The sequence below is a fragment of the Watersipora subatra genome, chromosome 3 (genome assembly GCF_963576615.1).
Source record: "Watersipora subatra chromosome 3, tzWatSuba1.1, whole genome shotgun sequence".
Lineage (NCBI taxonomy): Eukaryota > Metazoa > Bryozoa > Gymnolaemata > Cheilostomatida > Watersiporidae > Watersipora > Watersipora subatra.
The window spans coordinates 4,236,895-4,256,001 of NC_088710.1; the positions used below are offsets into that span (position 1 = coordinate 4,236,895).

At 36.6% G+C, this 19,107-nt stretch overlaps 1 protein-coding gene across 3 annotated transcripts in view; it reads right to left on the minus strand.

The window, feature by feature from the left end:
- Positions 1 to 19,107, minus strand: part of LOC137389943 (trithorax group protein osa-like) — a 28,039-nt gene that overhangs the window by 6,853 nt on the left and 2,079 nt on the right. For 2 of the 3 annotated variants that reach the window (XM_068076138.1, XM_068076140.1), the window contains exons 3-7: positions 16,378 to 16,452; positions 9,718 to 9,812; positions 8,056 to 8,152; positions 1,518 to 1,691; positions 139 to 376 (exon numbers count right to left, since the gene is read on the minus strand). In XM_068076138.1, the coding sequence (XP_067932239.1) occupies positions 139 to 376; positions 1,518 to 1,691; positions 8,056 to 8,152; positions 9,718 to 9,812; positions 16,378 to 16,452 (679 nt within the window). The remainder of the gene's footprint in view (positions 1 to 138; positions 377 to 1,517; positions 1,692 to 8,055; positions 8,153 to 9,717; positions 9,813 to 16,377; positions 16,453 to 19,107) is intronic. The other variant, XM_068076139.1, reaches the window with a different exon arrangement.

Sequence of the window (19,107 nt, forward strand, 5' to 3'; positions counted from 1 at the left end):
AACGCCCTGTGAATGGCTGCTGAAATAGATTGTTTATAAACTTCACCAGAAAGTACTGACCATCAAATGGAGCAGCAATGACAGGGAGGAAGTACTGACCATCAAATGGAACAGCAATGACAGGGAGGAAGTACTGACCATCAAATGGAACAGCAATGACAGGCAGGAAGTATTGACCATCAAATGGAACAGCAGGATAAAGAGAAGGTTGAGCAGATGTCACAGGTGGACCTTGTATCCCTGGCTGACCAAATCTTGCTGGTGGCTGTGGCATCTGGAAAGGCTGGTTGCTTTGAGGATAACCAAACTGTGGTTGTGGAGGACCGGCTTGATACGCAACTGTTGTCTGAACTCCTGGCCTTACTTCTGGAACATTCTGCAATAAAAGTTGAAAAACCGTAACAGCAAAAACCCATTTTTAAACGCTATGTTATTGCTAATGATAGCACCCTTTACGGATTACTTGAAATACGTAGAATAGTGTTGCATAATAAGTAAATGCAAGGATTCAATAAAGTGCATCGATAACACCAAATGAACTTTATCTTAAGGTCTCTTTATTTTAAGATTTTAGATTTTTAACTTGATTAATTAATTTTACAAAAAATCTTTGAAATATCATTTTTTCCTAAAATATCCAATCTCAGCAAGTTCTCACTCTCGTTCGATTTAAAAAGCTGTCATAAATAATGAAAAACATTGTATTCTATAAGAGAGGTTGTAAAAACTGTGTGGTTGTGAATAGAGATCTGCCATTAGGAGTTACATTTCTAATAACTTCTGACAGAAAGAGATTTAATTGAACTATTATAAAGTATTATTACTCTAGCAGTAACGTTCGTCGTGAGAGATCATCATGCATACCATGCGCACAATTAATTTGTGTTGCAGCAAGATGGTCGATTAAGGCAGATGGTAGCGTACTTGACTAGGAAGCTGAATATCCGGGTTTCGTTCCTGTGCAGGGGAATATTTTTTCCTGATGCTTTTAGTGTGGCTTCGGAGACTTAGACGACACGGCTCTTATTATAGTAAATACTATAGCAACTAGTATGCTGGCAGGTTCGTATGCTGTGAAAGATCATCATGTGTAATAATTATGTGCACAATTATTCCTTGATGCTACAAGATGGTTTAGTGGCGCAGTTGGTAGTGAGCCTAGCTGCAAAGCCAGACATCCGAGTTAAGTTCCTCTTTGCTTTGACCTTTTAGTTTTAACCTTTAACCTTTAATTCTTTTAACCTCTTAGGGTAGCTTCGAGCGACTGACACCACTCTTATTATAGTCAAGATTAGGACATAATCCGTCTGCATTGCGGACAGTGTACATGTAGGTTAAATATAACCTACTTATAGTCGTTTTACTGTGACTATTATATTTACTATTACAGGAGTCTACTAGTTCATCTTTTGCTTCACAAATACTGGTTTATAGCGATCACTTTATAGATGTTCAATAGACCACTAAAACCATACAAAGCGATATACGTAAAAGGTTTATGCATAAAACCATCTTACTGCAGTAATTATGCCTCCAAATAGAGCTGTGCCAGCATTCTGGGCAACATATGAGATGGGATCCTGATGGTAGTGACTTCCTGCTGGGTGTGTGACCATGACATTTGGCGTTACTACGGTGGCTCCAGGTCCCATAGCAGAAGTAATAGGAGGGGGCCCTTGGAATGGCCCCGCCTGAAAATGTGGATGACAACAAACTTGTATATACTCATGCTAGGCATAATATTTTCCAAAATGTGTACATAGGGTAACTACAAAGGTTATGTTAACGACGGCAGACCAAAAGTTTCACCATTTTATTGGTTGCTTTTCCGAGGCTAGCTGATTTGGGACCACAGGCTTCACCAATTACTAGTTCTGTATTTAGTTAAATGTATATGTACTTCTTTTACTGAACAGGTGAAATTTGGTGTGTATTATACTTAACATGTTGCCGCACATGTATTTAAAAAATTAAGATTTTGTTTGGAGTTGTTTTTTCTCAACTAGATAAAACCAAACCAATAGATTGCAATTGAAATTGTGATTGTAAAGCGTGGCCTCACTAGAGTGATTACAAAATGATAAAAGCATTAGGGTGATAATGACAGACCTATTGCAACAGCAAAACTGAAATACATGTACAATGATAAGAGTAGTTATCAGAGAGTGATTCATATGAATTAATGTCTAGTAGGAAGTTGCTAGCTAAAAGATGCCAACTAGTGAATTAGACAAAGGTCAGTATATATGGACAATATGGAATCACTCTCAAGCACCCTAACTTGTCTTAGCTGGTCATAAACAAATATGGCTATGGTTGCTGGAGAAAATGCCTGTGGTGTTTTACCACAAATGAAAAGCCATACAGAATGCATAGGTATGATATCAAAGCAACTCATTAAACAATATGAATTTCTGGACTTCGGTTCTACAGACCATCCAAACTGTGGAACTAGATTTCAAGAGGGTTGTAATGATTCACCAGGTATTCATGATCAGACTCCATCGTAATGTTCTTAGATAAGAACCAAAAGATTTCACAGTACAGATGAACATGCTCTCATAGAGGTATATTTCATAGAGGTACGAGTAGTACTGAATATAAATTAATCCGTTCCCATAATCTGAAAAAACTACCTAAATCAGGACACTACAATGGAAAATGAGCTTTTAATTGTTGTAATTGACTACCTACGCCAACTAAGTAATAAACACCGTAAAACCTCTAATTGAACACCACCTTTATTTGAATGCCATCTCTATTTGGCCACCATTCTATGTAAAGGGTTGAAAAATAAAGCACCACCCTTTAATTGAACGCCACCTCCATTTGACCACCACTTTGACATTTTTTGGTCTTCACAAACCCATAATAATAAGTGATCAGTAGAAAAGTGTACAGAAAATCAGACTAATGATGACTCGGTTGTATCAATAACAATTAATTGTTTCGTTGTTTCTGTTCGTATCGAAGTCTGCTTTCCACTTTAAAGGTTTTTGTTTTTGTTGTTGTTATAACTTTGAAAGCAACACCATAGAATTATTAATAACTGTATCAGGCTAATAGTAGTTCCTTGTTCCTTGTAACCCTCCCACATAAATCACAGTGTGATTAGGCTAACGTTACTTCAATTTCAGGGCTAAAATTTGCAGTTTTCCAAAGCGTGGTCTTGGTATTGGTTTTGTTAAAATGTCAGCTAGCATTACTTCACTTGGACAGTACTTTGTAGCAACACTGCCTGCCTCTATTGCCACACCGCTTCCTTTGTAGCCCCAAATAGAGCTATGCATTCCGATTCAGCAGTAGAGAGTGCAATTGTACTCTGTCGTTTGCTGAACCAGGTGATAAGATTGCCTGCGTACAGAAAAGCAACTCCGGTAGTTGAATGTCGACCATTACAGTCATCAGCCCAACTAGCATATGAATATCCTACAAGGGTGTCATTGTTTTTACTGTAGTAAAGTCCATGATCAGAAGTTCCCTTTAGGTAGCGTAATACATGTTTCGCTGCAGTAAGATGAGTGACTGTAGGACATGAGTTGAATTTTGACAGAACTCCCACTGAATATGTAATATCTGGGCGAGTAGCTACTGCTAGATATAAAAGGCTACCGACTAGAGATTGATAGAGCTTTGAGTCCACTGATTTACTTCTATCTGACTTCACGAGTTTTACATCAGTAGCTGCTGGGGTAGACGCTAGGTTGCAGTTCTGCATGCCAAATCTGTGAAGGATCTGTTCTATGAATGCTGGTTGACTAACTTTCAAGCAATGGTTGTCTTTTTCCTGCTTCATAGACATGCCGAGAATAAAGTGCAGTTCACCCTGGTCTTTCATTTCAAACCTGTTGGCTAGTTTCTCTTTTGCCTTGTAGTACAGCAGATTCAGTGCTAGCCATTATGATCAGGTCATCGACATACGTACACAGCAATGATTGTTTTGGTCTGATCACTGTTTTGTACATGTATGCACGGGTCAGAGGTTGACTGCTTGAAACCTTGCAGTTTCAAGAACTCATCAAGAACAGAGTTCCACCACCTAGGCACTTGCTTGAGACCATATATTGACTTTTTTAGTCGACACACCAGGTTTTCGGTTCCGGGTTTAGTAAAGTCTTCAGGCTACATCATATAAAGCTCTTCATTTATGTGACCATTGAGAAATGCAGTCACTACATCCATTTGATGCATATGCATATTGTTACTGACACCGTAAGCCAGCAAGGCTCTAAGGCAGAGGTCAGGAACCTTTTTGACTGAGAGAGCCAAAAAGCCACATATTTCAAAATTTAGTTCTAGGAGAGCCATATGTATAATTTGAATCTCGAAAACATAATATGGAAAAAGAAGATCAACAAATTTAGTATGTTTGAGCAATTTTAGAGTATAAGAAAATTGGATTTATTTCGAACAACAATGTTCACATAATCAATAAGTTCACATATCAAATTTTTTAGCCATCTTTTGATTTGAAGGGTTTACCTTGTGATCTAAAAATGACTTGTGCGGTCTCTGTGCAGCCAGCGCAGAGCCGAGTAAAGAAAGCCCTAGAAACTCTTTGCTGCGTGGGCCCCATCAAAAAGTTGCAAATGAAAATATATTTCTATTAACTGGATGATATTTTTTATTTTGGTTATTGTTACTGTAATTTCAGCGTTATTTGTATTATTATGATAATTAAATTAACAGCAAAATTATGGATTATTTTTTCTACTGATTTGTCAAAGAGCCAGATGCAATCATTGAAAGAGCCACATATGGCTCGAGAGCCATAGGTACCCTACCCCTGCTCTAAGGGATGGGTACTTGATTACTGGAGCGTATGTTTCGTCATAGTCTATTCTAGCATGCTGTGAAAACCCTCGAGCTACATAAGGTCCTTTAAATCGATCTACATTTTCTTCATGGTCAAATTTCGCCTTGAATACCCACTTACAACCAATGGCACGACGCTTGGGAGGTAAACTGACAAGCTCTTAAGTATCATTTGCAACTAGAGACTGATACACTCTTTTAGCAGTAGCTAACCATTTTTTTGACTGCGGACTACTAGCGGCTTCAGACAACGTTTGTGGTTCAATAATGCTGTGAGCCATGCATGCTCTCTAGTTAGTTTCAATACTCGAGTTGCTGTACTCATCCATGCCAATTCTGACTGGTGGCTGATGTGAGCGGCTAGAGCGACAAAGCTCACCATTATCGTCGCTATTACAAAGATCGAGTAAAGTTAGGTTGTCAGAGCCGATTGGCGTAGATACCTCTACAGATATTTTCGGAGTTGTCTTCTCAACTGAACCTGTTATTATTAAGCCTACTTTTGTTCCGTCAAAGACTTTTGTCTCATCTTGTCACGACATTGTGTGATTTTGAGTCATATAGCCTTTTGATCTAGATGAATAGCCAACAAAAACCATGTTTTCAGCTTTCACATCAAACTTCTGTCTAAGCTGATCTGGAATATGACTGTAAACTACGCACCCAAATACTCGCAGACGACAAATGTTTGGCTTTCGTCCAAACCAACATTCATGTGGAGTTATTGAAGTGGATTTGTTAAGTAAATGATTTCTAGTATATACAGGTGTAGCTACAGCTTCGGCCCAAAAAGACTTGGGCAGTTTTGACTGAAAAATTATAGCTCTAGCCGACTCGCATACAGTACGATTATATCGTTCAGCCACCCCGTTCTGCTCTGGCGAATATCTTACAGTAAGTTGATGATGTTTACCTTTTGACACTAAATATTGTTCAAATTCATTTGATGTGTACTCACCACCACGATCACTATGTAGTGTGAAAATTTTCAGCCCTGTTTGATTTGTAACATACGCCTCAAACTCCCTAAACTTATCAAAAACTTCAGCCTTCTCTTTTATAAAATAGACAAAAGAGTATCTAGTCTAATCATCAATGAACGAAACAAAATACACACTACCACCAATAGACTTGATTTGCATAGGCCCACATACATCTGTATGCACTAACTCAAGAGGTTTAGTAGTTTTAACAGCAGTTTGACCATGAAATGGCTTTCTAGTCATTTTAATTTTCTTTTTAGTCATTAAAATATGCCTAAATTTAAATTTCCATGTAGTATAATTGTTTCCTGTCAGTTTGTCTAGCGATTGCTTTTCTTCAGATAACTCTGCCATTCTCAGTTTAAACGTATGTCAATCAGCCTGTAATGTCTGGGCCCATAACCTGTTAGGATTATGGTGTTTAGAAATTATTGAATAGCACACTCAGAGAGTACACATTAGCTGTTTTAAAACAAGGATATATATAGGTCTAGACTAGACTATAACGAGTATAACGTCATCCATAGATATGTAGAAAGAATGTTTATCATAACAAGGTGTCATCATAGAAACATTAGTGACTCAGTGAAATATAAACGACACGACTAGTACATTGTATATGAACGACTAGTATATGAACGACTAGTATATGAACGACTAGCATATGAACGACTAGCATATGAACGACTAGCATATGAACGACTAGTATATGAACGACTAGTATATGAACGACTAGCATATGAACGACTAGTATATGAACGACTAGCATATGAACGACTAGCATATAAACGACTAGCATATGAACGACTAGCATATGAACGACTAGCATATGAACGACTAGCATATGAACGACTAGCATATGAACGACTAGCATATGAACGACTAGCATATGAACGACTAGCATATGAACGACTAGCATATGAACGACTAGCATATGAACGACTAGCATATGAACGACTAGCATATGAACGACTAGCATATGAACGACTAGCATATGAACGACTAGCATATGAACGACTAGCATATGAACGACTAGCATATGAACGACTAGCATATGAACGACTAGCATATGAACGACTAGCATATGAACGACTAGCATATGAACGACTAGCATATGAACGACTAGTATATGAACGACTAGCATATGAACGACTAGCATATGAACGACTAGCATATGAACGACTAGCATATGAACGGCTAGCATATGAACGACTAGCATATGAACGACTAGCATATGAACGACTAGTTTTAGACTAAAAATTCCTCTTAGCGATGCAGCTAAAAACTTATCATTTGCACAAAATGCAATGCGTCAAGGTTTTCTTCTTCTGCTCAAAAAATTGTATGCAGGCTAATATCGACTAGTTCAACATTGCAGGAGAAGATTATTAGGTCAAAAAACGTTGTGGAAGTTATTAAACAGCCAAAAGATCAAAAACAACGATCAGAATGCGACTTTCTAAGCAAAATATACAAATATTTTTGTTTAAAAAATGTTTCAATTTTTCATGCTTAAGGATGCGGCTAAAAATTTATCATTTGTACGAATGATAAATTCTTAGCACGCTTGTTCTGATAGATTCTAATGAGCTTTATGAAAAATAAATTGCTAACCTCTATTTGAACGCCAACCCTATTTGACCGCCACTTTAGGGGCAGAGCAGAAAAATGGAGTGCCATGGGGTTCAAATAGAAGTTTTACGGTACTCATCTAATGGTTATGATCTACAATAAAATTTAACATGAACTGTATAAAGTTCTTACCTTCAAGACAGTAGCTAGCGGCGGTGTGAGAAAGACTTGACAGCAACACGTTCGATACGCTAGAGTTTTGTGCTACATGACATAAACTTTACATTTAACCTAAAAACTTGACATACTATTAATAAAAGTGTGTACAATACGCAGACTTAAAAATAGGTTTTAATCTTACATTACAGTAAACTTAATTCCGATTTCAACTTTTTCCTTTTTCCTGCCGGGTTGGCTCTTTTTGCCTCGCCTTCACCTTAACTGTTAGCTAAGATTTTTAAAACCGTTTCAAACTACGAACTTTCAAACAAGAAAGACTGAGCGATACTGTTCTCGTAAGTTGTCTCTCGCACGGTCGGCCGCATCGAGAACTGTCTCGGCTCGTATCTAAAATTTGTTTTACATTTCCAAAAAACATTTGCTCAGAATTTTCCTTGTATCTCAAATTTCTCATATGTTGAGGTATGACTGTATTATACATGTATATAAAAGAGTAGAACTGTACCTCGTCTAGAATACCAAATACCCGAGTCTGGTCTGCTCGTCCAAATGATTTCACCAGCAGCTCTCGAGACTGAGGATTTTGTCTATCGGCAATATGTCTGGATATAAAGATATACATGCATTTTTAACAGATCTGAAGCAAAACCTTTAAAGGTTGACTTGCAATAAAATTCACATTACAGTTATTTGGTATCAAAAGATTCACCATGTCTTTCTGTGTTGTAGGTGCCGAATATGTGAAAATGTGATTACAAGCTCTTAAAAGCTCAAAAACGAAAAGCCGCCGTAGATTGGAATCTCTTTATTTCGATGACGTCACCATGAAATTTGATTGTTGTCTTGTCACGTGATGTTCTCACGTGAATTGAAAGGCTAATAAAAAGCTCAATATAAAACTTATCGTAGCATTAGTTTATGACAAACACTTCGGGTTTTACCTAAGACCCCGTATCAAATATAGATGCTCGCTACTTTACAGTTTTGTTTCGGTTTGGTCTAATCGGCAAGTCGTAATCTGATCATGTGACCCAATACTTCGCAAATAATTTCTGCAGCACTTCTTGATTATCACAAGTGACCAACAGGCTCGTCATGATTATCAGACAATGATATGTACTTTTTCAAGCTAAGGCTAAAAAATTAAACAAATTTTTACGGTAAGTTATAGGATATCACTGCGAAAAGTGACAGCATTACGATGAGGATAAAACAGACGCGTAAGAAATAGACATGGTTTTATTGAATGCGTGAAATATATTTGTGAAAATATTTCGACGAATGAGGTTGCATGAAAGTGTAAACAGAAACCACCTCTCACCACTACATCACATTTGAGCCGTTTTGGAAAGAGAATCCACACAACGGCGGTCTCGTGTGGCTGCGATTTTCTGTTCGTTTTTGAGCTTTTAAGAGCTTGTAATGACCTTTCCACATATTTTGCACCTACCACACAACAAAGTAAGACGTGGTGAATCTTTTCATATCAAATAACTGTAATGTGAATTTTGTTGCAAGTCAACCTTTAATCTAAGCGAGATACAATGGTTCTCCACACTAACATGTCTTCAAAAATATCTTTGTTTATGAAGTTGTCGTTATTGTATTAATATAACATTTATAAAACATATTTTATATTAGACAGAGTTTCTGGAATAAATCTGTTTTATGGGTTGAAGAGCTTGTAACTCTCCTCCATGGTTACGTAATCAGAACACATTCCCTTTGCTGATTCAGAGAACTTTCTGGACACATTTGGCGTTGTTACTTCTTAAAACAGCAACCACAACCAAGGCAAGGAGTGCTTAGGAAATGAAACAATGATAGGCAAGCGCGCAAGAATTTGTGTCTTTATATTTTTCGTGTGCATGTTCAACATACATGTACAGATTTACGGGTATCACCTCCTTAAAAAAGTTATGCACCATTTTCGAATTGCAATAACTTGGAGTTGTCTACCCATTATTGTTTACAGTATTGAGTACTTTTGTATGGCACTTCCTTCAAGGCTGATTAGCAAACTGAAACTGGTTTAATCAATTGAAATCTTCATCTCAAGACATCGCATTACATGTGCAACACGTGAAAATATTTGTCAACGAGTTTTGTTCTAGATAATTCTTTCTTTTTGAGTGATTTTGTACTTAAAAGAAGCACTACTACTTACACAGCTAACAGTTTGACCAAGTCTCTCTTTTGTCCTGTGTAGATTCCCATTTTGATGATTGGTTCAGCATCTTTTGCTACCATAGGTAGAATTCTCTAGCAAAACAAATACACATGCACAACACAGAATTACGAGGTCAGTGAGAGTATGAATTGGCTTACTCTGTATGACTATTACTAACGACAGCTGTTAATAACTGCAACCTAGTACTATAGCAACTATCTGAGTTACAAGTTGCACGACTAAGTTCACTCGTACTTATGCCTACATTCAGCAGGTTCAGAGTGTTACTCACTAAGCACCTAGTCATTACCACTGGAAGGTCAGTATTGTTTATATTATTATTTATGCTACGCCTTTATCATGGCCTCAGAGAGTAAAGACAATTTAGTCAGCAATCACATTGAAGCAAAGAAATGCTGTCGCTAGAAACAAAGCCTAACATGATGAAACGTGTCTCGTCAGACCTATTGTTTGATCTTTTTTTATTTATACAAAAGAAGAAAGTGTAGGTTACGTGCAACCTAAAAGTGGATTTTAATTTTTTACACACATATTTTTTATTTTTAATATTCTGTACCTTTGTGGTAATTTTTATTTTCGGGTTTAATAAGAATCCTGTGTAATATATCTTCTTTTTTTCTTCTACACCATTAAGTTATTATTATTAATTTATTATTCAGTAAAACAATCAAAGAATAGCATTTGGATGTTTTTTCTATACTGAGAACATTTTACGACGAGGTCACAAATGAAACATTTGAATTGGATTTCCTCTTTGCATCGTATGTCCTTATTATACACCTCAAACAGGTATGGTCTGAGCTACGACTATGTTGACCTCCGGTTGGTCAGAACCAATCTAGGTCATAACTTGGATAGCGAGCGCAGTTGTTAGTTTCTAGCAACTGGTACTATTATTAGCCAGAAGGTGGTAAAGCTAGTAGTAGTTATTAGTAGCATTAGTCAAAAGGTGATAGTGGTTATTGCTTCCAAGTTTTACTGGAGTGTCTGGTTACTCAAGAGAACTGAAGTATAGTGCAATCTCGGTTCTCGAATGCTTCAGTTCTCGACCAATTCGGTTTTCAACCAAAAAATTGAGAATTGTTCGTCTCAAATCTGAAACATAAATTCGGTTCTTGACCAAACCGGAGCATGCGCATTAGAAGTCAACGTTCGGAACAGCTCCGGAAACAGCATGGGAACATTTGTTGTCAAAGGGAGAAGCAAGTTACGTTTCATAAATCCTTTACAAAAAAATGGAACCATCTGGGACGACATCCTTCTACCAAAGAAATTTGCTAGGGAGACAACTCCTCCAGTCGAGCTACCCTAAATTGTATTTGGAAGAGAATTCTTCTTCAAATATGTGAAGTAACCGTGCCATTGCTGTTTATATTTTTTTTTCTCACGATTTTTCATGTAACTGATCTGTTGCATTATTTGCTGTTTCATTATTAATTTCTGCAATTTTTGGTATTTTATCATAACCTAAAATGTTTTCGATGTTTTAAGAGAAGAGCATACGAAATGTTTACTTTTTGTTTTCTGTTTTCATCATCAAAGAAAGAAAATGATTTATTAAAAATACACAAGGTTTATATCTACCCATTTTTATTTATGGTATGTAGTATACTGTACAGTTTATCCCACTACCAAACACGAGCGAAGCGATTGTTTGGGAGATTTATGATAAATGCATATGTGCACACAACTCACGAAAATTATTCATCAACGGCCGTCGCAAATCCTTGTACCGAAATCTCATCAACAGATTTAACCATTTTTCAATAGAGTCGTTTAAGTATAATGACAATACAAAACACATATAAACCTATTTAAATATGTTACCAAGTCTTTATTATTTGTAGAAAATTTCCTAAATCTTACCCATCTGATCGGATTATACATAAATAGACAGATTAATTCGGCCTGAAATTGTTTTTAAAACTTGGCAAGCCTTATTTTTATCAAAATTAAGATCAGCGAATGAAACGCCGAGCGACAGAGAATAGAACCATTAAGTCGTGTGCATTTCACACAAAAAAACGTGCACATTTGACCGGTCTATAGCATGGTCTAATTGCCGAAGGTTTCTGTAATTAGCGTAGAAGTACTGAAAAGTTTGTTTCTTTATTGCCGATTTTAAAGTACTTGACATTTTGGACACTTATAAGTACTTTGGTATTCCAGCTGATGTCCAAAGCAGTGAAAGTAAAGGAAATGACGATGATATTTTTTTAAGGACTTTTATGAGATTACTACAATATTTAATTACAAGAATAATTATTCGATTTTATAAGATTTAATTATAAGAATAAGCACTCGAATTTACAAGATTGAAGTATTTAGTGACCGATGTTGGGTAATATGTTACTGTTATTATTTCTTCTAAATAGTTTTGTTAAATAGATTTTTTAAAAATCTATATAAATATCACAACTTCTTGATATTGTTAGCTATGATGTTTTGAAATGTAAACAAAATTGTGCATTGGTTTTCTATTATTACTGTATTACTATATTAATAATATTGGTTATTCTAATAATATCAGTGCATTTACTTCTAATATTGCATTTCTCCTATTGCGGGGGAAAGATATAAACATATAATCTTTTCCTTCCATTATTGCTGTTTGTTGTATATAATAACACCCAGTACATTACAGCTACCATTGCAGTTATCCTATTGCACTGCAGTGCCATTTGACTGCTAATATTGCATTTCTCAACCATCAGTACCCTTTCTTTTTTCCAATATCACTTTGGTCGTGGGCTGTATGGCAGGGGAATTTCTAGCGGTGTAAAATGTTTAAAAAATACTTTACTAAAGTTGTTTTCTCGGCTTGGACAGATTAAAATTTACACATATTAATTCTAATGGGAATAATTGTTTCAGATCTAGAACAACTCGGCTTTTGAACAACCACCTGGAACGGATTATGTTTAAGAACCGAGGCTCCACTGTATTTGTTATAATGGGACACTATCAGATCAGCTGCAATACTGGTAGAGTCAAACCTCCACTAGCATTTATAATCACTTTTACACACGTAAAATTTGGAAAAAGTTTTGCATGGTACAAAGTAATTTTAACATATGATATACAAAACTTCTCAAACATTGCACTGGTTAACTAACAGTAAAAAAGATAGCAACACTAATAATAGAATACAAAAATAATGAAATATATAGCCTAAGGGAAATTAATTTAAGCTACTGTAATTTCAAGTAGAGATAGTATTGTAAAGGTCTGGCCCCGGTAGCTGAGCCAGCTTTACTTTCCTAACAAGGTGGTGCAGTCTGAACACTGGGCCTTCCCCTCGTCGGCCTGCCTGGCACACCTAGTGGTCTGGTCAGGCCGCGGCTGGTTGCCCTCAGTTCAGGCTCACTTGGAATGCTAACACGGCCTGCTCTCTGAGACCCTATCTTGGCTAGTCTAGGTCCCGGCTAGCTTACTGGAGGGCCTGATCTCCAATGCTATCGCATTTCTGATCAGGTCCGGTCGTAACGCAGCCAACCCCTAGCCTTCCTTAGGTGTCTCCCAAAGCAGTTCGTACTTGAAGCCAGATCAGTTCCGGCAGAAGGATCCTTACTAAGCCAACCAGGCAGGCATCAAACGTAGTCAGTTCGTAAGAATAAATGTAGTCTATTTAATATATATATAAGCACATGTGCAATACAGTGTTAACCGCATCGAATTCACAAGAAAAATCCCAATGAGTTGGCCTGTGCCTTCTCCTTATATACGGTTTTACTCCGCCCACTTACATAATAATTATGTAACACCAAATGTGTTGTGGCAGGCCTGTGAGGCAGGCCTAGATAATAATATATAGGAGTATGCTGGCAGGCCTGTGAAGCAGGCCCAGAAACACAGTATTACATAACAGGGTCTGAAGAAGTACACACAAGAGTATTACATAACTAGATAAAGGAAGCACACCTAAAGCCATCACAAGGAATATCGTTGTCTAAAACCAAGAATATGGCTAGTGTTTGTCCAGTCCTCCACACTATAACACCAAATATACAGAATGCCGAGCCTCCTCTGGTGTTCAGGGGTCTCCAAGGTAACATCATTGTCTTAACACTTTAGATTTTGCATGAAATTTAGACTTCTACATTTAGTTTTTTCATATTTTCATATAATACACTAGAAATTCCCTGTCATACAGCCCACGACCAAAGTGATATTGGAAAAAAGAAAGGGTACTGCTGGTTGAGAAATGCAATATTAGCAGTCAAATGGCACTGCAGTGCAATAGGATAACTGCAATGGTAGCTGTAATGTACTGGGTGTAGGTGTTATTATATACAACAAACAGCAATAATGAAAAGAAAAGATTATATGTTTATATCTCTCCCCCAGCAATAAGAGAAATGCAATATTGGCCAATATTAGAAGTAAAATGCACTGATATTATTAGAATAACCAATATTATTAGTATAGTAATTAGAGATGCCCCGATTCTAACTTCACCAGCCGATTCAGATACCGATCCGATATACCGATTCTTATTGAAAAATAATCCGATTCAGATACCGATTCAGATCTTTTGTGTTGCATAGATAATTGTTAATTTTATTACACAAATATAATGCAAAGAAAATATAAATATTGATGCATTTATTTGTTTGTATTTATGGAAAAAGATATACATGTATATTAAATTCACATACTGACATACCGTGCATCTAGTAACAAAACAGTCCATGTTTCTTGTAATCTGCTATTAATAATGGTAGTTACTGTTAGTGGTACATCTTTCTCTGTGATAATGAAGTCTGTCTTCTACTGCTGAACGAACTGATGCACCGGTACAAGTTTAGAGCAAATAAACGTTTATCTAAATTACCGTTAGTGATTCAATTATCTCAGTGTTACGTCCTTATCTTCCATCACTAGCGATATAGCCAGTCGTACTGAAGAAGGATTCACTTGCAACAGATGATGGAGGACAGGCTAAATACCGATAAGCCACTCAGGTTATTTTATGCGATGCAAACGATACATCATATCATCAGGATCAAGAGAGATACGTAAATAACTTTATGCATGGACTGCTCAAATTACTTTCGTAATGCTAGTACATAGAAATGTTACACCGCACGCACGCATTCTTGTTTCCATCATTGGTCTCTTGTTCGTGATTGGCTGCAATAAATCATATCGCTGTAATTGGGAAATACCGCACTTGTTGATTACGTCCTGTCTAAAGCCAAAAGATTCCTCAGCTGTGTTGACGTTTATCAGGCTATAGACATGAAATAGATTGTGTGACAGGCTTGGAATTCATTAGGTGAAAGTAAGGAACTTTGCAGCTGATGATTTTTGATTAGTGCAGCAGGCTAAAATACGGTTTTCTGCTAAATAGTTGAACTGCAAAAAGTATCTGAAGTTTCCGATTTTTTAAGAAAAGATCGGCTGATACCGATTCAGATACTTAACACCCATATCGGCACCGATACCGATTCCGATATTGAAATCGGGGCAACTCTAATAGTAATAGTATAAAACCAATGCACAATTTTGTTTACATTTCAAAACGTCATTATATAAACGTCTGTATATCATTGGAATACCAAAGTACTCGATTGTTTCTAAAAAGTCAGATACTTTGAAATCGGCAAAGATGAAACGATTTCAGTACTCCTACGTTAGTGACAGAAACCGTCGACAATGCCATAGACTGGTGAAATGTGCACGTTATTTTTTCGCGAAATGCGCACGACTTAATGGTTCTATTCTCTGTCGCCCGCCGTTTCAATTTCCGGTCTTAACTTTTATTAAACCAAGCTTTTCAAGTGTTTTGTGACGCTTTTCATCCTAATAAATCTGTCTATTTGTGTATAATCCGATCAGATGGGTAAGTTTTTAGAGAATTTTGATAATTTACAAAAACTTGGTAGCATATTTAAATAGGCCTAAATGTACTTTGTATCGTTATTATACTTTAACTAATCTACAAAACGATGGTTAAATTTGTTGATGAAATTTTAATACAAGGGTTCGTCTCATTGTTGATGAATAATTTTCGTAAGTTGTGTGCACACGCATTTATTATAAAAACTCCCAAACTTCGCATCCGCTCATTTGGTTGTGGGATTATTTTTACACCATATGTAACTTATTTAAGTGTTTATTATAGTTTTTAGACTCTGGAACAAATGAAACAAAAGAAAATATACGTTTATAAGAATATTTACTCCAACATGCAAACATTTCGATATAGGAAGCAAACACCGGAATGGAGTAACTTCAAACGTCGAGGTTTGACTATAACGAGACTGATGTACCTCGGTATGATGATTTGCTAGTTTCCAGCACAAACTTCAACTTACGAGAAATCATGACAAAGTTTTTAGTTTATTCTCTAGGCCAGCAAAGTTAGAAGGACTAATACATTAACTCTGTAGCTCCTCGTAATCTCACATCTAATGCTGTCTATTATTCAAAGGATGACCTTGACACAAGATTTTAAAGCTTCGCATGCATCTTTAATTACAGCAGCAAAAAGTTGAGGCATTTTATTTAGTTGTTTTGCAAAAAAAGTAGGTCAAACAAATTTTTAACAAAGCCGGTAGTTGATGACCTAACATGGAACAGTTGGCAGTTATCAGTTAACCTGACTTATGATATTCCATAGAACATGCTCACCCTGGCAGCGCTCAAGTCAGAGATGACTTTTACCCTATCACTTCCTCCTGTGAACTGCCCTTGTAGTCTATAGAGCTGTAAATATACACATATCCTCATCTACACGTACTTATCCTTAGCTACATGTGTATTGATTACTATTTCTTTGATTATAAGAAACATGGCCAGCTAACAAAATGCTTGGTCACATGCCCCACAAACTCATTCAGTTGTCTAGCTAATATCTGATGAGGAAATTCTGGCACAGAACAATATTTTGGTTTGTTTGGCAAACATGTTTCTAGATATGTATGCTTTAATTCCATTTCTTTAGGCGCTACTTTAGTCCCTGCAACGCCTATGCCATGTTTATGTTAGGCGTATGCTTATGCTCTGCTTATGCCATGTTTATGTTAGGCGTATGCTATGCTTTTGCCGCGCTTATTACGCTTATGCCATGCTTCAGTAATGTTTATGCAAACCTTATGCTGAGCTAATATGACACTAGTCACAGACACTTCGGTCTATTATCTTCTCAATGATATGATATCATCAAAATAAACACACATCACAAGTGTACTCGTCAGCCGCGCCAAGTTCCATGGCCTAAAAGTTTAAAACAGTCATTTTTAACCTCATGGCAGGTAGTGAGCCCTGTGCGAGTCATATGTACACGGATCGAACTCTTCAAGGTTGGAAATGTACATATATCTATATATATATATATTTTTCAAAGTTTGTCGTCTGCTTTCTGTAGCTCTTCGGTATGTCCACCTATAGCTATTCAAATCTTGGAATTAAAATTTCACATTCTACTGGACTTAAACTCACAATGATATTTGACAACCAATTTGTAACAACTGCAGTATTACAATCCAGATCTTTAACCACGAGCCCACGTAAGTTTTTGCAATTCTTCTCTTTTACTACATAACGTTTACATCCTTTATCGTTTTTACACCCAAATGACGTATTATTTCAAACTCTATGTAACGCGATGCTTTTTCGCGTTTTCGTGAACTTTTATTTCTGGTTTTTCGTAAGGTTCAATTGCTAAATTGCGGTGAAGGTCAATACTTTTCACGCAGACAACTGTATTATCTTGAGTAGGAATGGCTTCTATATTCTCTCATTGTTTGGTCAGACAAAGACAGTCTGATACCCCATTTTTTCATTTGTGCTAGCGTCCAGAGGTACCAGTATAGTTGTATTCAAAGTTTTGATGGATAGCTTATATGCTGTAACAGTAACCTTTTTTATACACACACACTTCTATGCACGAATTGTTATTATTAATTCAACATATATTCAGAATTTTTATTTTGTTTTCTCAGTTCATATTAACTGTATCATTACCAAATCATCTTTTAGTGTAATCATTGCAAAACAGACTTAATTTAGCAATTACTTGCCAATTATTTCAAATTTATATTTAAACACTTTCATAGCTGTTTTATTTTTTAAAAATTTATTTAACCTGCACAAAACATTTTTTTCATGATATGAAGTTTGAAAGGTAGAGTTGTTTGACCATGTTTAAAAACCTTCACAGTTGTTTTTATTTTCTCTCTTAATTTATTTCAATTACGCAAACATTTTTCTCGGGATATGCAGTTTGAAAATTAGAATGGCAAATGTTGTTATATGTTAAATACAAATAAATTTTCTGTGCAAAGACCTTTTTATTACCCAGGCAACGCCGGGTAGTACAGCTAGTATAAGTATATAAATGCAAATGTATATATTTGTATAAAAGAACACAATGCGATTATACTACATGGCTGTAAAATGCTTACTAACGTTATTGCACTGCTAATGCAACTACACTGATATCCAGGCTAAAATTTGCTGCCATTGCAACGCATTTTACATCTGGGCAGTGAGTAATTATCAATGCGCAGTTATGATTTTTTCGTCATGGTTGCAACCCTAATACCATTGTGATGCATTCCATCTCTTAAGACTGGTTCCCATATCGATTGCGAGACCCCGCTGGTAATTTTGCGCAGCAAAACGCTTGCGAGGCTAGGCTCGGCGACTTATGTTCACATAAAGCTGCACCGCTAATAACCGCATAACAAGTTTTCGCTCGCCATGCCATTTCGATAATGCTGACCTTCACCTGTACAGTGCATTTCGGGAAGGATTTGCATGCGGCTTTTCGCGAAATTTGAACAGCACTAAACTTTTGAGTTGCCGCCGGCAACTACCGGCAGTACTCGGCAGTATCCGGCGCGTAGGTTCATATTTCACCGCTGATAGCCTGCGGTGCTGTCGCCGGTGCTTTGCGGCGTATATGGGAACCAGGCTTTACATAACTATCTAGTGAGACATTTGATAATGCGGGGAGACAAAGCCTTACTTCCTCGTGACCTAAATATATGCATATCTGTTTGAGGGTGACATACGCAAAGTTCTGTATTACATCAAATGTTTCAATGAATCTAAAATCTGACAACTTGTTTGTCATAATCAACCATAGGTCACTGATTTCAACACATTACTAATAGCTTTTACAACTTTTCAATAGAAAATGCAAAAGTGCAATCGTTTTCATAGAAATTATGCATCTATTATTGTTGTTACATTGAACTTTCTAGAGTATGATAACTAGTAGATCTGTGGAAGCCTGTACATAGAGCTAACCATTATGACATTTAAATGAGCCCCAAAAATGACGTAGAGCTATTTTTATAGAATAGTGCTATAACAGGTTGATACATTTTAGCTTGGGTTGAGAAACATTTTCTG